Source organism: Ornithorhynchus anatinus, chromosome X2 (genome assembly GCF_004115215.2).
Source record: "Ornithorhynchus anatinus isolate Pmale09 chromosome X2, mOrnAna1.pri.v4, whole genome shotgun sequence".
Lineage (NCBI taxonomy): Eukaryota > Metazoa > Chordata > Mammalia > Monotremata > Ornithorhynchidae > Ornithorhynchus > Ornithorhynchus anatinus.
The window spans coordinates 22,450,831-22,471,564 of NC_041750.1; the positions used below are offsets into that span (position 1 = coordinate 22,450,831).

At 45.1% G+C, this 20,734-nt stretch overlaps 1 protein-coding gene across 1 annotated transcript in view; it reads right to left on the minus strand.

Annotated features, from left to right (window-relative positions):
• Positions 1-673: 673 nt before the first annotated feature.
• The window catches only part of LOC100084308 (androgen dependent TFPI regulating protein), a 49,152-nt gene continuing 29,091 nt past the window's right edge, over positions 674-20,734 (minus strand). The window contains exons 4-6 of the mRNA XM_029053268.2: positions 16,646-16,761; positions 8,897-9,048; positions 674-1,603 (exon numbers count right to left, since the gene is read on the minus strand). Coding sequence (XP_028909101.1) covers positions 1,566-1,603; positions 8,897-9,048; positions 16,646-16,761 — 306 coding nt within the window. The 3' untranslated portion in view covers positions 674-1,565. The remainder of the gene's footprint in view (positions 1,604-8,896; positions 9,049-16,645; positions 16,762-20,734) is intronic.

Consider the following 20,734-nt stretch of genomic DNA (forward strand, 5'->3'; position numbering starts at 1 on the left):
GTTTTCTGTGCTTTTTGCAGTCAAGCAGCTCCTTGAAGGCAGGATTGTGTCTACCACCTGTAATAATATTAATAATAACAATAGTAACAATACCTGGTATTTGTTAAGCATCTACTATGTGCCAAGCATGGATTATGTGCCACGATCATCAAGTCCCACATGGAGCTCACAGTCTAAGTAGGAGGGAGAACAGATATTGAATCCCCATTTTGCAGATGAGGGAACTGAGGCACTGAGAAGTTAAGTGATACGCCTGAGGTCACACAACAGGTAAGTGGCAGACCAGAGATTAGAACCCAGGTCCTCTGACTCCCAGACCCTGTCTCTATTCACAAGACCCCGCTGCTTCTCTATTCACAAGACCCCATGACTCTACTGAATTAGTCCTGAAATAATACTCTGGGATGTTTCTGAGGTAATGTGAGGATCTCATAGTGCACATGGGATCTGTCTTTATCGCCCTAGTGACTTATTGTCCAAACTTGTGTGAGAAGCCTGAAAAGGTTCACCCTAGTTCACGTGGTATAGGTCAATCAGTGGTATTTACTGAGCAGTTCCTTTGCGCAGAGCACTGTCCTGAGTGCTTGGAAGGGTACAAAACACGTGGTAGACACAATCGCTTCCTTCCAGGACCGGGATGCGCAAATATTGTTATTTGTCTACACACTCTCCATGTGGTTCATTCATATTTATCCACCAGTTGAATTTAAATTGTATATTAATTAACACAGTGTCAGTAGCATTTAATAACCAAAATTAGTTAGGAAAAGCAAAGTGAGATCAGTAAATTGTCCCTAATCACATGACAGACATGAACAGACATAACGCTTTCCGTCAAAGCAATCTACAATCAGATTAATTATATTTCTTTTGTTTCCAGATCATCATCCTAAACATAATGTATCGCATTCAGATAATAAGTTTCTCTTAAGGAGAACGGGTGGAGGAGGAGGAGGAGGAAGAGAGAGAAGAGGAGGGAGAGGAGGAGGAGGGCAATAACTATAGCTATGCAATGTTTCTCCCCATACTGAGAATTGGCTTTGGTTTCTTAGTGAAGTTGCCCAAACTAACATTCCTAACTATTTTCCTCATCATCTCAATCTCTTTGTTATCATTGTAGGTTGACGAGAAATTTCAGCAGTGAAGACTCTCCCTCTTGTTTTTCATCCAGACTCAGAAGAAAAGAGCTGACCATCCACAAACAAAACCAACCCTCAAGAGCTGTTATTAAGACGCAACCTTTCTTCATCACTGGTAAATGAGTTTCTCCATGCTCTAGCCAGGCAGCAATTTAACCCCTTAAAAAGCCATTCTCAGCAGGGCGTCAGGAGGAGGTGACCTCAAAGTTGATCCGTACGAGGCTTTCTATCACCCTAAAGTACACTGTGGGTACACAGAGATCATGCAAACCCCCATATTGTAGTTGAACTCTTAATCTGCCCTTCTCTCAGCCTTGCCAATCCCAACACATGATGCACTGTATATAACTATGGTTATCAAGCCCCTGAGAAGATGATTGTCCTCGTGGGGTTTTCTTTTTTTTTAGCTCGGGGAAAAAGCAAGAATCATTTTCCCTTCCTCTTCTTATGTTGACCATGATCACCTGCAAGAAGGCAAAAAAAGACAGTTAGTCCAAACCAAGTCACTGAACTTTCAGGAGGCCCTGACCCTTTCCTCAGGTGCATTCCGGGAAAGGAATTGGGATGGCACATCTGCGGAAAGTGAGCCCGTGGTTCGTGATGAAATTAGCATCTTATTCATATCGCACAAACTGAAAATGGGATGCTAAGAAATGCCAAGGCAATCTGAGTAAAGGTTAGGAACAAACCATGGAGTTCCTGGACCTCAGTTCCTCCCTGCTTTACAAGAGGTACTGTAAGCATAGTTATTTACCCGGCATCCTTGGACCCCGAGATCAAAGATGTGCAGGAGTCTTTTGCTTTATTCATTCATTCAATAGTATTTATTGAGTGCTTACTATGCGCAGAGCACTGTACTAAGCGCTTGGAATGTACAGTTCGGCAAGAGATAGAGACAATCCCTGCCCATTGACGGGTTTACAGTCTAATCGACTGTACACAAGAGACTCCTTCTGAGAAAAGGAAGAGTCTGTTTAAAAGGAACCCAGTTTTACATAATAAAAGGGGAATTAAGTTTCAAACAGGAACGAAAAGTGCACGTTTGAATCAGAGTAGAAAGAACCAGTGTAAATGTTAGGGACTGTTTACTGGCCAGTCTGCATGGGACAACCATATGTTTTTTTTTTTAAAAAAAAATGGGGTTTTCTAGTGGAAAATTCCTCTTTTAAGTGACTTGTCAGGGGGCAAATGTAACTATCAGCACCAAAGCAACACTTGCAGGAAGAGTGCATAGCACACAGCACGTGCAAACTGTGGCCTTTGATGACACGTACCCGTGGTCTTTCCCTGGGAATCGTGATAGGAATAGCTCCACATTTTGAGATGTTCTAGTCCCCATCCCCTTCCTCCCACGTGACCACCATGGTAGGGAGTGTTGTGGAAGTCCTTAGGGTACGCGCAAGTTGGTAGGAGAGGCAGGTGGGGTGGGCAAACCCGCCACTGTGTCCAGGCAGAAACGGTAAACCAGGCAGAGTCTTTGGTCAGTCGGAAAGTGCACATGTGGAAATGTGTGCACCTGGATGGAGACACATGAAACTGGTTGCATCAGCCCCTCCACACCACACTTAGTTCACTGAACTAAAATAGCATAGCCTGGAGCTGGTTGGAGAATGGGGTAAGAGGAGGAAGAGGAGCAGAACGTGCACTCAGAGCTACGCTGTAGAAGTGAAAGGATCTGGGCCTCGGCCCCAGGCAGGGCCCCATTCATGATGGATACTCACGGTTCCTCTAGAGAGCTATTCTCTATAGGCAAAACATTTTCACTGATTTGGGGCACTGAGACAATGAAGTCATTTTCCCAAGAGCATGTGACAGGCACGCTGGGAGCCTCTGGAAACAAGTATCAGAAAGATGATGGGTTGTTTTTAAAAAAAATCTGTGAGAACTGGAAAATAGGGATGTTCTCCAGCAGTAATTCCAAATAAATTTTCCCTCCTCCCTTTGTGCTCTTGCCTGACGCTTGCTGTTAGCCGGTTAACAAATTACTCTGTTTGCCTTCAAGTAGCACAGCACATCTAAAACCCAGCGATGACTACCGTTGTTTTTGGCAGGTGTTAGAAGACGGCATATATTACAGTGTGGCGAAAAGGCTCTGCAGCTTTGCAGATGGGCAGAAAGAGGCAGCGTCATTTCAGAGTGAAAAACTGGGGCAATTCCCCTGCTTGTTCATGAAAGTCACCTGTCTGAGAGGGTGGGTGATTCCTGCAGATACATTTATTAATTTTGCATAAGATTATCTCTGGAGGTCTTGATTTCAGAGCTGGCTGTGGGCAGGGGATGTACCTGTTTAGTGTTAGTACAGTGCTCTGCACACAGTAAGCACTCAATACATATGATTGAATAGAACGGAGTCGCTTTGAGCCAGTGTCTAGATGTGTGCCTTTGTAGTTGATCAATTAGTGGTATTTACTGAATTCTTACTGTGTTAAGAGCACTTGGGAAGCACTTGGGAAAGTGCAATACAACAGAGTTGGTAGACAAGATCCCTGCCCACAAAGAGCTTAGTCTACAGAGGGAGACAGACAAAATAAATTATGCATAAGGGAAATTGTAGGGAATAAGGATATTTACCTAGATGCCGTGGGGCTAAAGTGAATATCAAAGTGCTTAAGGGTTGCGCGGCCAAGTCCAATATTGATGCATAGGGGAGGCTGGCTAGGGAAAATGTGGGCTTAGTCAGGGAAGGCCTCTAGGAGAACATGTGAGTTAGGAGGGCTTTGAAAGTGGGGAAAATGGACTGTTAAACATGAAGGAGAAGCAAGTTTGGGGCCTGAGGGAGGACATGGGCAAGGGTTCGGTGGTGGGTTAGACAAGATCGAGGTTCAGAAAGTAGGTTGACATTAGAGAAGAGGAGTGTGCAGGTTGGGTTGTAGTAGGAGATCAGGGAGATAAGGTAAGAGGGAGAAAGTATCTGCTCTAACACCCGGACACGGTAAGCAAATCTGAGTAATGGATTCGACGCATGATTTCCAATGTGAACTATTGGCCGAGCTAAGAACCACCAGGAAGAAACCACGGCATCTTAGTGGAATTGCCTGATCCCAGTTCTTGAGTGGGCATTCACAGGAGGGCCACAGAATTCTGTGCAATGGGAGGGGTGGGCTGACCCACCCTTGACCCCATCATCTTCACCCCCATCATCACTGCCCATGCTTTGTTGTGTTGGGGATAGGGACAGAAAGAATGAAAGTGTCCCTTCTCTCCTATATTTCCAGGTGAAAAAAGTCAGAGATCAAGAAGGGTTAAATGCATGGATGATTAATCTGTGACGGATGTTAGAGAGGAAAGTGAGGGACACTAGAAGACACAGTGGGAGTCATGAGGTTGGGAACCCGTTTCACCCACCATCCTGTTGCCACTTGTTCGGTTTGAGTTTGGAGTTACCTGCCTGATTCAAATCCTGGTCTTTCTGAGCTCCGTTCGTTCATTCGTTCATTCGTTCATTCATTCATTCATTCATTCATTCATTCATTCGTATTTATTGAATTTGAAACCATGATCCAAATAAATGTTACTTATATTATAAATGTATATATGTTACTAGGGAAGGTGTATGGCTCAGTGGCAAGCGCTCAGGCTTGGGAGTCAGAGGTCACGGGTTCTCATCCCAGATCTGCCACTTGTCAGCTGTCTGACTTTGGGCAAGTCACTTTACTTCTCTGTGCCTCAGTTACCTCATCTGGAAAATGGGGATTAAGACTGTAAGTCCCACGTCGGACAACCTGATCACCTTGTATCCTCCCCAGTGCTTAGAACAGCGCTTTATACATAGTAAGCACTTAACAAATGGCATCATTATTACTAGCAGGCTTGGAACCCCAAATTTTGCAACGCCTAACCACAAGGGAACTGTCCTCTACTATCCCTTTTTGCATTCCATGTGTGTGTGTGTCTCCTCCTTTCCCTCTCTACCCCCAATTTCCCCCTCAGCAAATCCCTAATGGTCACCTTTTGAGGAAGTGGGCTGGGAAGGCCATAGGAGGGTCAGGGCAGAACACGTTCCTGTGGCGTGAATCATGACCCTGCTAGCGGAGGTGTGGGAGGGGGCAGGATGTGGCCGAAGAACCACGAGGGAGAAGAGGCTTGAGGGGGAGAGGGGAGAGGAGGTAGCCCTCTGCCAGAGACAGACTCCGCAGGGGCTGTGTGGGGGCTGCAGCTGCTGGGGAGGACAGAGAAGGGAGAGGAAGAGGCAAGCGAGAAGGGAAATGGAAAGGGCCCTCGGGAACCTGTGACTGAGAGCTCTAGTCTAAAAATAGCTTCGACCTGGGGCAAAGAATCCAGACCGACAGACCCAGTACCAGGCTGAAAGTCGTTCCGACAACGGGTTCGGGAAAAACCGTCGGTGGTGGGAAAGAGAATACCCTCTGAAGGGAAGGCATCTGGGCAGTGGCCCTGCCTACTTATTACTGAATGAAACCTAGGTAAGGCAGAGGATGCCAAAGTTGCCCAGTTTGTAGCCAAAGTGAAGATCTGGACCGGTACCCAGGAGAAAGGATGGTAGACACCCAAGCGATGCTTAATCTCTTTTTTACCATCACTGGGGGATTGATTAGTCAATCAGTCGATCAAGCAGCGGTATTTAATGAGCCCTTACAATGTTTAGAGCATCGTACCAAGTACTCGGGAGAGCACAGTAGAGCGAGTAGACAGTGCTTGGCACATAGTAAGCGCTTAACAAATACCATAAAAAAGTGAGCTCTTGAGGGTCAGGTAAAACAGCATCAAATTGAGGATCCCATAAAGCAGACTGAACCCCGGAGAACTGATCACATTTGAATCTGAAGTCAGGTCTTCTCAGGGAACACACCACCGTTGCATTTCGGTATTCGTATGTGAATGTGAGCGTGAGCGACATGGGAGCATTTCCTTAACTGGATTAAGTTTTCCCTTTGGCTGCTCTTCATTTCTATGAGTCTCCACCAGGATTTTCCTAAGGGACCCAGCCAATAGGTGGGCCCAAGTGACCGCCCACAATTGGATTATAATTTGCATGTAGCGGGGATGCAGATGGAACCATCTAGCCTCCGGAAATTATCAAGTTGAAATGACATTATTATTATCCTTAACACTATTATCTCTTCCTTCCTTCTCACCCTCCCACTGCAACTGACTCATCACCATCACCACCAGCACCACAATATTTATTGAACTGCCTCAGTAAGCCTAGCACCGTACCAGGGGCTGCAGAAAATGAATGGAGCAGCGATAAGCTAAAAAGGGAGACTAGAGAGTCAGTCCTAGGCGGGAGAAAAACTGACAAAAGAGCAAGAAGATAAAAATATTGTCCCATATGTGCTATATCAATAAAGACTCATATTCAAGTAAATGCAGATTCATCTGTACCTCGGAATCTAGAGAAGCAGCGTGGCCTTGGAGTCAGAGGACCTGGGTTCCAACTCTGGCTCTGTCATTTATCTGATGAGTGACCCTGGGGAAGTCACTTAACTTCTCTGAACCTCAGTTTCCTCATCTGTAAAATGGGTATTCGAAACCCATGCTTCCTCTTAACGTGTGAGCCCCCGATTATCTTATATCTACCCTTGTACTCAGGACAGTGCTTGGCACATAGAAAGTGCTGGAATAAATACCATAACTATCCTGGTTTTCCCCCAGTGCTTAGTTACAGTGCTTAACACATAGTAAGCACTTAACAGAGTTATTATTATAAACAGAGGATGGTGAGTTTGCCGTGACGGGTAATACGTAACCATTAGAATGGCAGGAACCTGAGCTTCCTCTTTCATGTTCTCAAGAGCCGAGTACAGTGTTCTTCATCTCGTAGGTACTACATAATCGCTCTTAATAGACTCCAGGGCCATCGCCAGATGAATTGGTTCCAAGGGGGAAACATAATCCTGAATCACCGAGCTAAAAGAGAGAGGTGATGGGGAGATCCATCAATCCAGCAGTGGTATTTATTGAGCAGTTCTGCAGAGCACTGTACCAACCGCTTGGAAGAGGAGGGAGATGGGTGTGAAGAGCAGAGGTGCGATACTTCGGCCCGAAGTGGCCCCTTTTCTAAAGCCCTCTGCACTCCTCTCAAGCAGCCTGGGTCAGGAGTGGTGCGGAGGGCTGCGGCGTATGCAACTAGTGGCACCTTTGCCAATTTTACACTCCCCTGGCAATCACTCAAGTTGTTCAATCCTTGCGGTGGTCCAAGAGGGAGGAAGCAGCGAGCTCAACAGTAGCAAGAGGAAGGGTAAGAGGGAAACGATGGGAATCGCCAGAAGTCTTTGTTGGCACGGCAACGGCACCGTACTCTAGAAGAACACCAGTTGGAGTTAGAGCAAGCTCGGGTTCTCTGTCCATTTATGGAGATGAGGAGGCCTGGTTCAAAGACTCATTTCGTGATCCCGACTCCAAAGAGCTAGTCAATCAACTATTCATCCTTCCCATTCGAATCCCAGCGCAGGTATGGATGTCTTGGGTTTGGAAAAGAGGAAAGGCAACAGCTATCGTTCCTGAGAATTTCATCTTGAGTCAACTTTTCTAAAGGTGGAAGCTAGGTAGAGAAGCCAAACTGCCTGTGGGTCTTCTCACAAGGGCTCTTAGGCTCCTCTATTTGAAAACACACTTCCATGTCCTGAGCCACTTGAAACCGCCTATTTTTACTCTTGAATTTCTGTGAGCAAGAGGCCGTATGCTTTCGCACATCTTCGTACGCTGGGATGAGGATGACATTTCTACCATTTCTATTTCAGTCGAGCGGGGAGGCGTGTGGGTGTCTGACGTGGGGTGGAGTGTGTTTCAGCTTGCTTTCTTTTCATCCAAAATTAGCATGCAGTTTCTACAGCTTCCCTGGGTGGGAAAAAAAATGGCCCCTTTTCCAACCCAAACAGATCTGCACCCAGCTCTGACGTGTTTTGCTGCTGTTTCTGTAGACTACGTGAAAGGAAACCCACAAGCTTTTCTTTTTGTTTTGCACAATAAGCGAAGATGGAATACTCGCATCTTCTGGCCCCTCCTTAGAGTTTTCTGCTTCTCACAACCAAACCCCAGGCTCTGACAGAGCCTCGAGTCTCTTCTTCTGAAGGACACTCTGATGTCCACTTTTAATTCTTCCTGAATGTGAGCTGTAAATTGCACACCCCTCATAGCAGAGTGGATAGAGCCCTTGTGAGAAGACCCACAGTCAGAAGGTCATGGGTTCTAATCTGTCTCCACCACTTGTCTGCTGTGAGACCTTGGCCAAGTCACTTCGCTTCTCTGTGCCTCAGTCATCTCATCTGGGAATTGAGACTTTGAGCCCCAAGGGACAGGGAATGTGTTCAACCTGATTGGCTTGTATCCACCTCAGTGCCTAGTACGGTGCCTGACACCTAGTAAGCGTTTAACAAATACCACAATCATTATTATTATTATTATTATCAGATGTATATGATAGATCAAGTTTTCCTTAATTCTGGAACAGTCAAGGATGCAACCCCCACATCCTAATAATAATGATGGTATTTGATAAGTGCTTACTATGTGCCAAGCACTGTTCTAAGCGCTGAAAAGAAACCTGAGTGTGTCATCCCAGCAATGGAGCAGGAATTTTTAAAACATTTACCCTGAAGGAAGACCAAGATCAGAGTGAGGAGTCTGCTGGATTCTGCTCAAAGACCCCAACCCACTGTGTCTTTCTCCGTTCTAACTTTGAGCATCCTTCAAGGTGAAAGCTTAAAGATTCCAGCAGCAAGGTTGGGATGCTGAGCCCTTTCTTTTCACAAAGGGTTTGCATTGGGAACTTCACAGTAAAATAAAAAGGCACTCACCCCATCTCAGTCGGTTCAGTTGCTCTCCAAGAAGGTAGGTGCAGGCAATGAGGACAGAACTGAAGAAGAAGAAGGCCGCCAAGCTCACTGGACTGAGGACATCTAATATAGGGTACACCCACTTTCCAGTTACAGCGTAAATCCACAGGACCCTAGGTAAGGAGATGAGGTTCACTAGTTTAGAAAACACCAAAATAACTGTCTTTTTCTACTGATATAGAAGACAGATAGGGTTATGGTCAACAGCTCACTCGATATCTCCCTCAGAAAATCAAAATGACAAGATGTTTTTACCTTGATCTGGTTGCGTCTCATTTGGTGATTTACATTAAAGATTACTGTTGGAGAAAAGTGTGGAGGAGAACAAAACCAAAGAAGTGCAGGCGGGGGAAGGACAGAGTCCGGAGGAGGAGAGATGATGATGATGATGATGATGGTATTTTTTAATTGCTTATTCTGTGCCAGGCAAGGTATGAATGGCTGGGATAGATACGAGATGATCGGTAGGGACACAATCCATCTCCCACACAGGGTTCCCAGTCTCGATCTCCTTTTATAGATGAGATAACTGAGGCACAGAGGAATTGCAATGACTTGTCCAAGGTCACACAGCGGACAAGTGGTGGAGCCAGAATTAGAACCCGGGTCCTTTGGACTCCCAGGCCTATTCTCTATTCACTAAGCCATGCTGCTTCTCTACTCTTCCAGTCAGTCAATTAGTCAGTGGAATTTACTGAGTGCGTACTGTGTGCCGAGCATTGTACTAAGCACTTGGGAGAGTACAATACAACAGAGTTGGCAATTGTCTCGGCGTGAGGAGACTGGAGAGCAATTCCAGTTCCTAAACATGGTTCTCTTTCAGTACTCCGAAGCCTGAGATACAAGATGGGTTCTTGGAGTTCCAGTTCTAGAAGATGGAGCTTTGTGGAGAGTCAAAGAGTGAGACCTGTAGTCCTAAATTCTATGCCTGTTGTGGATTGTCTGTGCATGTTTATGTGGGAAGATATTAGGAAGGAGGCCCCAATCTTACTCATTTGAGGTTATCAGGGCTGGAAAACCCCGAAATGTTATCTGTGAATAGTAGGCCCAGAAAAGCCTGCTGTCATGGCATACCTGATGTCAGCTGTAAAAAACCTTTGCCGAATTGCGTTTCTTAATGGCTCTAGCCAGATCCCTCTCTTTGGCCAATTAACTGTAGAGGTACATCATTATTATGAATTTGGCGATTTGTTGGAGGGGGTGCTGCTGAAGAGAGTTACTTCCCTGTTTTTCCTAGCCCCACCCCGTGCTAAAGAGGATGAGGAAGGCCAGGAAGGTGCCTTAGTTTCCCCACACACAAGCGAGAAGCTCCTGGGGAAAAGTGGAGGCCAGAAAACTGAGAGACTGAGGCGGGCAGATGAGAGAACTGTACGAGGCAGCGGAGGCGTGGGGGATGCCAACTGTGCCGCCAGGGGGTCCAACCCAAAAGCTCCAGCCCATATGCCCTCTTAAAGCCACACAAGCCCCAACTATTAAAGGAGAATGTACATAAACAAACTCCGGCACAGAGATGCATTGTTCTCAAAAGAGAGTACCGACACCCAATTTTACCACCACGATCTAGGGCCCACAGCTTCTTATCACCATCTACGGTCAGTCTTGGGCGTTCTTGGGAGTTGCTCCAGTGGTTCGCTGCCATCATTCTGTGACTCAGATTTAGTCTTTCCCAAAGGCAAGGGAAGCATCTGGGATTCAGCCAGTCGGTCTTGCAGCCCCCAGGGTCAGTTGCTGAGGTGATAAAGAGATGCCAAATGCGCAGCCCCCGACCCGATTTTTCGGGTTCACCTCACACGGACAACTCAGGAAGCCTCTTGGGTTATGACGGCTAATTCATCGAACATTGATGGCTTGGATCCTCTGCCGTAACTCAGAGAAACAGCGTGGCTTAGTGGCTTGGGAGTCAGAGGTCGTGGGTTCTAATCCCGGCTCTGCCACTTGTCAGCTGTGTGACTTTGGACAAGTCACTTAACTTCTCTGTGCCTCAGTTACCTCATCTGTAAAATGGGGATAAAGATCGTGAACCCCACGTCAGACAAATTGATTACCTTCTATCTACTCCAGTGCTTAGAACAGTGCTTGGCACATAGTAAGTGCTTAACAAATACCATCATTATTATTATAACCCTTTCTTTTAGTGCTTCTTTGCTTAAAGAGCTGTGGAAATTTAACATCTGTATTTCTGATAATGTACCCTCCGCTCCAGAAGCTACCATGTTTACTTTGGCTTAACTATCGCCGGTTCTCTCCTCTTCCACCTTTGAAACACTTTGTCTAACTTGGATAAGTGATTAAAGTCCATTTCATCGTTGCATAGAAACAGGTAGATCCATTTAGCATAATGGCAGATTCCTTTGCGGGCCAAATAGGATGTAAAAGAAAACTCTGGAAATGACATATTAACATACATGCATATAAAAACCCTCCTATTCAAAATCTTCTGTCATTGCTATATACTTACATTGCTATTTGATTATGTACCTATATGGGTTTTTTGCATCACTGCCCTTTTGATGTTTATCTTTTTCAATCAATTTTTGGATCCTGGGAATGCTTTAATGTACCTTCCCGCATCATTTCCTGCGGGAAGGTACTACTTGACCTATCACTCTTCCGCTTCACCCCCTATTTTCTTGGGACCAGAACCAATTGAGAGCACTGGCCAAGATTTTCAGAGGTTGGGTGAGAGGGCAGGGCTGGTAAAGGGAGTTAGGTCTAAACAAGATTCGCCTTTTGTGTTCTGTTGCTATGACTTGGAGGAGGAAAGTTTGCCCTCTAGGACGTGTGAGGGAGTGTGTCAGAGGGGACAGAGGCGCATTTGAAATCTGGAGTATTAAGGTTAATCAATCAATGGTATTTACTGAGTGCTTACTGTGTGCAAAGCACTGTACTAAGTGCTTGGAAGAGTAAAATAGAGGAACTAGACAATATCCCTGCCTTCAAGGAATTTACCATCTAGAGGATTAATCGCAGAAGTTTGCATTAGTTCATTCATGTTACATTTCTTTTACGTATTTGAGGGGGTTTTGAGCTCAATTTGCAAATTGCATAGATAGATGTTTTGAACTGAGAGCTTGGCACTTTCTTTTCTTTTAAAATGAAAATGCTGCCTCATTTCTCAGTGGAGACTGGAGAGTTTGCAAGAGAAAGATGCTGAAAGGGGCCAGTGGATTCCGTTGTTTCCGAGAAAAATGCAAGCAAGAACTTGAGCCCCTTCACCTGGCAGTGGGAAGTGTAATGAAAATGCAAATAGAGCATTCAGTGAGATTACAGTAATTTATTAAGGGGCAGTCTGTATAGAGACATGAAAGAAAACTGTTGCTGTCAGTTAATGACAGTTCTCTGATGACATGACTGAATGCATGCTTTTTAAAAATCAAATAATGAATAAAATATACCTGCTTTCAAGAAACCATTTGCTACAGGGAGGAGTGATTGACAACTAAGAATATGAAACTCTTAGGAAAGGATTATGAAATGGAATTAAAAATTGCTTTTAGGATCCACCCGTCCCCCCTCCACCCTCCAACTCCCTAATATTTACTTGCTGGTTTAGATGAGGCAGTGGCTCAGACGCCAGAGAAAAGCAGTGAATGCTGGATGCCAGCAGCACTCCAAACTCAAGCACTTGAGTCCCATCCATTCCTCAGCAGCTCCCTTTAAAGTTGAGGAGAATAAGGAGCAATACGGTTGGTTGGGGGCAGGAAAGCCTGTCAGAGGAGGAAGCTACTGGGGACATCATCGAAGAAACTCTTCAGTGTTTTCCTTCACACGCTTTCCATCATCAAGGATGAGGCTTACGGAAAACACAAAGTGGCACGGGAGGACATGGCTGTCTTCTTGACTTTTGAGGAAGTCACCATCGAGGTTGAAGTCAAGAATCTAAGGCTCCCAAAGTTGATGGCCATTACTGGCTGAGAGGTACAGGCAGGCACTTGGATTTCAAAGACGCCAACGTCATCTCTAACTCCAAGAAAAAAGGAGAGAAAGCTGAGTAGGAAAACTATCCTAGCATCTAACAAAAACGGTTTTCAGAATCAGCAGACTGCTAGGGACTAACAGCCCGAAGAAGACTGAGATTGTATACAGACAATACCTGGGAATCTCCACACAACCAAAGATTTTCCTTAGTGTTGAAAGAGTAGAATGCTGTCGCAGAACTTTGCTATTTAGGCAGCGTGTTCTCCATTGATGTTTGGAGAGACTAAAGTAAATGAGGGAATGAAGAGAACTAGCTGGATCTTTGGAAGGCTGGCAGAGCATGGTGACAATGTGATATCAAGCTTCAGGCCAGTTGTAGGTCTATGAAACAAGGAGGGCAGGGGAAACATCATAAGGACCTAGTAAATCAAAGGCTCAGACAGTGTTACATCCTGGCTGATAACTGGGCATCAGTTGTAGAGGACAGATCAGCAACTATTCCTCACGCCGACTTAAAAAGTGCCAGAGGTTAGAGGAATTGGGGGAGAAGGGACCAGATTTGAGATCTTGCCAGATGTCAGCTCTGCCTATGCACTGTGGGTGATATCCAGAGGATTGGGACAGTCATTTCTCCTTTTCTGAACTGGATGCTTCCATATATAGGCCAAACCTCTAATTTTGTAATCGGAAAAATAACAAAAACAAGCCACATGGGCAGTCTCCCTGGAAGTTGGCTTGCGTGGCTATTTTTAGATTGTCATAACATGGTTTCGGCTGTCACACTGTCCTTCTCAGAGTGATTGCTCACGTTTGGTTCTCACGATCTTTCTGGCCCTGGCCCTGGTCCATATTCCTTACCTCATGCTTGCTGGATTATTTGTCTATTTCACCGATTTTCCTGGCATGTGGGTCAGTTGGTATGGGAACAGCCATCTTACAGCATCTCCATGAATTTCTTCCATTTGGAGATCCAGGGCAGGTCTACCCTCTCCCAGAAGACTCATCCAGCATCACTAATGGCAGACCCCCATGGGCAAAGTCTCGGGGAGGCTAGAGATGTGTCAGTGTTGGATAGAATTAGAAGCAGGACAGTGATGCTTCTATAATAACAACGGTAATAATTGTGAAATTGTATCCATAGATGTAAATGTCACAGCAAACATCTCCGGCGCACTTTCACAGTGAAGCCACGTAAACACCTTCAGGGAGAGCATCACTCGCACAGGTGGCGGAGGGGGACAAGACAAGTCCGACTGCCAGCAGGACATGTACTCGAATTGCTTTTGCGGTAGTGGTGGTGGTTTGCACTGAGCCAGCCATCCTCTCTCTGCCAGTCACCTTGTGCTCAATAACAGCTGGTGTGGAGAAAAGGTACATTCTGTGGACACAGAACCGAAAACCGCTTAATTGCTGCAGACACTGCTCTGTTCTCTCCATTTCAGAGAAGCGGTGTGTCCTAGTGGAAAGAGCATGAGCCTTGAAGGCAGAGGGCCTGGGTTTGAATCCTAACTCTGCAGCTTGCCTGATATGTGATCTTTTTTTTTTTACGATATTTGTTAATTGCTTACTGCGCTGCCAGGCACTGTACTAAGCACTGGGGTAGATACAAGTTAATTGGGTTGGACACAGTCCATGTCCCATGTCTTGATTCTATTTATTCTTGATTCTATTTATTCTTGATTCTATTTATTTGCTGTTGTCTTAATGAGATGTTCATCCCCTTGAGTCTATTCACTGCTATTGTTCTCGTCTGTCCGTCTCCCCCGATTAGACTGTAAGCCCGTCATAGGGCAGGGACTGTCTCTATCTGTTACCGATTTGTTCATTCCAAGCGCTTAGTACAGTGCTCTGCACATAGTAAGTGCTCAATAAATACTATTGAACATGGGGCTCAGAGTATTCATCCCAAACTTACAGATGAGGAAACTGAGGCACAACAAAGTATAGTGACTTATCCAAAGTCACACAGCGTACAAGCGGTGGAGCCAGGATTAGAACCCTGGGCCTTCTGACTCCCCGGCCTGTGCTCTATCCACTATGCCACACTGCTTCTCTAAGCGACCATAAACAAGTGGCTTAATTGTCTGTGCCTCAGTTTCATCCTCTGTAAAATGGAGGTTCAATATCTGTTCTCCCTCCCACTCCGTCTGCGAGCCCTGTGTGGCACAGAGACTGACATACGCCTGACATGATCATCTCGTATGTACTCCGGCACTTGGCCCATAGTAAGTGCTTAACAAATACCACAGTTAGTATTTCAGAGTGACATAGCAAGGGTCAGGGTTAACCTTTTCCTCCTCCTCCTAAAACCAAGAAAAGATAAACTAAGCAAAGAACATCGGCAGTGGAAAAGCCTACAGTTACCTTCCAATCAACTAGACAGACCAAAGTCGGAAAACAGCAGGAGCATAGGCAGACAAGATCATAATAAATAGTTGAATATTTAAATTAATACTCACATATATGTGTGAGTGTTAGGAGTAGGTATACTGCATTCATGCTAAAGGTGGCTGTTGGGTTGAAACAATCTGGGGTGTTGGGAATTAATTTGGGAGGGCAGGGATCCTGTCCACTCCACTGTATCCTCCCAAGCACCTAGAACATTGCTATGCACAAAATCGGGTTCCACCACATGTCTGCTGTGTGACCTTGGGAAAGTCACTTAACTTCTCTGAGCCTCAATTACCTCATCTATAAAATGGGGATTAAGAGTGTGACCCCCATGTAGGACGGGGACTGTGTCCAACCTGATTAAATTGTACCTACCTCAGGTCTTAGAATGGTGCTTGGCACATATTAGTACCATAATTAATATTAGTAGTAGTAATAGTAGTAAGTGTTCAGTAAATACAATTGATTGGAGAAAGACTGGAAGGAGATTCCATATAGATAAGGAAGAGGTGGCATTTCCTGAGGTGAGCCTCAGAGAGGAGGAAGACTAGAAAGGACCCATCTCACCTTCCAGCCTATGAAATGCCAGCTGTTGTTTCTCAGTTTCCAAGAGTCCTTTGGATAGACCTAATAAGTCATTAGTCACCATGGCTGAGAGCCCCGGAAATTCAGAAAAAGTGAGAGAGAGAGGTTCTCTCAGCCTTCTCCTGCTGGACACCCTTATTCACTGCCCAATAATTCATTCCCATTCTCCCATTAATTCAGTAGGCACTTAATAACTACTGATTGATGATGTTGGCGAGGATTAGATGAGAGTACCATGGCTGGTGGGCACTCCAGGTCATGTTACTAGAAAATGGGATTGGAGCAGGTCAGAGGGTTAGTTCAGCAGCTGGGATTTACTGTTGCTCCTCTTTCTCTCTCCAGCCCCACTGTTGGAAGCCAATCCACTTGTCACTAGGTTACTGCTTCAGTGTCCTCTGAGGTATTCCAACACTGAGGACCATCGAATGGAACTCTATAAAAGAGTGAATGGCATAACGTTGTTTAAACAGCCCCATAACCAAATAATAGCTATCTCGGTCCCCATGTTTCCATTGCAATATTTTTCTGAAAACTCATGCTCCCCAAGCTTCTCTGGAAAATTGTATTACCAGTCTGGATCCATAGCTTCTTGAACTCCTGGTCCATTTGATTTCTTGGGCATAAATTCCTCCTACACTTGGGAACCATATCCAATTCTCTTCCAAGTATGTTTTCCCATTGCTTAGAACAGCTCCTTGACAATAGTAGGCACTTAGTAAATACTACTGAATGAAATAATCAATGGATGAAGGTTGCCTTGGGCCTGAAATTTGTTACCTAAATAATTGGGCAGAACCAACACCCTCAGGCTCTTACCAGCAAATATAAGCAACAGCAGAACAGCCAAGCAAGATCAGTCCTTTCTTCTTGGACGGGTAGCGGTGAGGAGTGATCACGACCTCTATCAGTGAGATTGGCAATATGGCAGTGTGCTGGAAGAGAAATAGAATCATTACAAGTCGGAATAGCATTTAGCACAGCCTGAGACCAGCTGGAGAATTTTGTACCAGTTGGAAAACTCTTGATTTCACTCTCCTTTCTTCCCTGGCCCTCAGTTTCTCTGTCGCTCTCTTTGCTCCTTCCCTCAACTTTCCATGAAGCCCAACCCAGTGTCTCCTGTGGGTGTCGGCTCTATTGGAGTTGTGGGACAGAATGGAGAGAGGGTAGTTACTGTTCCCTCCTCACTCTCATCTCCACATATTAAGTGCTTTACAAATAATAATAATAATAATGTTGGTATTTGTTAAGCGCTTACTATGTGCCGAGCACTGTTCTAAGCGCTGGGGTAGACATAGGGGAATCAGGTTGTCCCACGTGGGGCTCACAGTCTTAATCCCCATTTTACAGATGAGGGAACTGAGGCACAGAGAAGTTAAGTGACTTGCCCACAGTCACACAGCCGACAAGTGGCAGAGCTGGGATTCGAACTCATGAGCCCTGACTCCCAAGCCCGTGCTCTTTCCACTGAGCCACGCTGCTTCTCTAAATACCGTAATTAGTATCATTAATAGTAATAGTAGTAAGTGTTCAGTAAATACAATTGATTGGAGAAAGACAGGAAGGGGATTCCATATAGATAGGGAAGAGGTGGCATTTCCTGCGCTGAGCCTCAGAGAAGAGGAAGACTAGAAAGGACCCATCTCACCTTCCAGCTTATGAAATGCACTTCCAGAGCATGGTGCCACTGTCATCCGGAGGTCTCCCTTAGGGCAAGGAGTTCCTAGAGAGTTGCCCTGGACTCTAAATCATTTTCCATTCAAAGAACCCAAGGACTTCAAGTCCTCTCTGAGGTTCCCCTGGGATCAATCCATCTAGCTGTCAATCAGTGAAATTTACTAAGCCATTATTGTGGCTAAAGCACTGTACAATAATAATAATGATGGCATTTGTTAAGCGCTTACTATGTGCTGAGCACTGTTCTAAGCGCTGAAAGCTCTTGGGAGAATATAATGCAATAGAGCTGGTAGACATGATCCCTGCCCTCAAGGATTTTACATTCTGGTGGAAGCAGTGTGGCCTAGTGGGTTAAAGCATAGGCCTGGTTGTCAGAGACCCTGAATTCTAATCCTGGCTCTGTCACTTAATAATAATAATTATGGTACTTGTTAAGCGCTTACTATTTGCCAAGTACTGTTCAAAACACTGGGATAGATGCAAGGTAATCAGGTTGTCCCACATGGGGCTCACAGTCTTAATCCCCATATTACAGATGAGGTAACTGAGGCACAGAGAAGTTAAGTGGCTGGCCCAAGGTCACACAGCAGACAAGTGGGTGGAGCCGGCATTAGAACCCGCATCCTCTGACTCCCAAGCCCGTGCTCTTTCCACTAAGCCATGTTGCTTCTCTTGCCTGCTGTGTGACCTTGGGCAAGTCAATTAATTTTTTTGTGCCTCTATTTCCTCAACTGCAAAATGGGGATTTAATACCTGTTCTCCCCTGCCCGCAACGAGCTTACGCAGCCTGATTAACTTGTATCTACCCCAGCACTTAGAACAGTACTTGACACCCAGTAATCTCTGAACAAATTCCATAAAATAATCTTCAGAGAAGGGCAGCATTTATTTAGATTATAAATTCCTGGAGGGCAGAGACTTAATCTGCTATTTCAGTGGTTTGTTTTCAAGCACCTAGAACAGTGTTCTGCATGCAGAAGATGCTCAGTAAACACTATCGATCTTGCTGATGGCTCCAGAAGCCTGAGACTGTTGGATTTCAGGGTGGGGGTGCAATTTCCTCCTCTTTTCATCCAACCTTCCCTTTGGGTAACAACAGATCAGTGGACCTTTAGTTATTTCAGCCATTCTAATCGTTTTTCCTGTCTTGGGGATATCAGAGGTCGGTGGCCAGTGCGTCTCCCCTACCTGCAAAACATAAAGTTCTGTGCTATGAGTCGGAGAGAGGAAGAATCTAACTTCTATTAAGAGCCATTAACACTCCCATTATACTTGCCATTGATCTAATGGGTTTTATGAACCCTGCCTACAGTTAACGGCTTCCGTTTTGTACATTAATGGTCATTTGCAGAGGAATTCCTTTGGAATAATGTACTACATCCACATTAGGATGAAATGAGTTTGCAGTGATGAATGTTTTTGCAACAAATACCACAGGAATGCCTGACTGGTCACCTATTATAAAACTTTGCCCTTTGCCCGTGACATCCCATTGGCTTTCCAAATGAATTTCCCTTGATGGCTGCTGGGAAGTTCACTTCGGTGATGTCATTAGTGATGGGCCATATACCCTGGTTTAATACTGGTGGAAAAGTCCTTAAAAGCATCCTATTTTCTGGTTGTGGGCAGGGGGAGGGAGAGAGAAAGCCTGCCGTACTATGTCAAGCCTTTAAATATTGAAGGGGCATGAATAACTAAGCGTGACGCCGAGCTTCCCGATAATCCAGCGGCACTGGCATCTCGATTCATTTTGACCCAAAGCAATGGGGCTCATGTTTTATGCCACGTGAAAAATGGAGGAGAAAATTTAAAAAAACGCTCTTTGCGCAAGAGAAAAAAATCCTAATAATTAGGCTGAGATTGACACAAATTAGAATGCTGCCAAAAATTGCTGAAAACAGTGACTCATTCTGTATTTCAATTAACAGTTTCTCAGTTTCCCTTATAAACAGAGAAACTGACAAAAATTAATTATCTCATAGGGGGAAAAATATTTCTTTCTAAAGAAAACAAAACATCCCTGGTAGAAACACTAGAATGGGGGACAATGGGAGAGTCGGGGGGCTGGAGAAGGCGCTCGTCTCCCTCTGGTCACCAGGATAACCTTTGCTCTGGATGCATTTAAAATGTCTTTTTCCACGACATCAATGATGGCGGGAGCGTTGGTGGGAGTGGGGTGGGGGATCTCCTCTTTCCAGAATCTGGTCATGACAGCTTCAGAGCAGGACAGGGAAGCAGCATGGTCTAGTGGAAAGAGCACAGGTCTAGGAGTCAGAGGACCTGAGTTCTAATCCTAACTCAACCACTTTTCTGCTGTGCGACCTTGGGCAAATCACTTAAATTCTCTGGGCCTTAGTTTCCTTATCTGTAAAATGGGAATCAAATGTACATCACCTTGACTCTATTTATTTGCTATTGTTTTAATGAGATGTTCATCCTCTCGATTCTATTTATTGCTATTGTTTTTGTCTGTCCGTCTCCCCCGATTAGACCGTAAGCCCGTCAAAGGGCAGGGACTGTCTCTATCTGTTACCGATTTGTACATTCCAAGCGCTTAGTACAGTGCTCTGCACATAGTAAGCACTCAATAAATATTATTGAATGAATGAATGAATGAATCTTCCTCTCTTCCGTTTAAGCTATAAGCCCCATGTGGGACAAAAACTGTCCAATCTGATCATCTTGTATCTACTCCATTGCTTAGTACAGTTCCTGGAACACAGAAAGTGCCTAACAAGGACCATAAACAGTAAACTCCCCTTTCAGACACTCAAATACTGTTGGACAAAAGGATTGAGTGAGGTTTTATTTCTAAACCCATTTAGACAATGGTGCCTGCCCCCTCTCCCTCTTTCCCTCCCTTTTCCCCTCTCTCCTTTCCTTCTTTTTTCCCTCCTTTTCTCCCTCTGACACTCAGCAAAATAGGACCTCTTTTTTTTCCACTTCATTTTTATTATGTCTTGAGATGGTCAGTGGTTATTTTCTAGATTGCTGCAAAGGTAGCAAATTATCAGCAGGCATTTTGAGAAAGAAGATGATCACCTTGACATCAATGTGGTTTGGAGTGAGAGGTCACGAATGGGGATCCATTCAATCTCCAGAGATAGTATTTCATGTGCTTGGTACAAGATACAACCATGATTCTCTTCCCCACATCCTCTCCGAAGGCTGAATCAGCAAAGTAGGGAAAACGTGCTATTCACCATGTCTTAGATTTCCTGGGTAGTACGG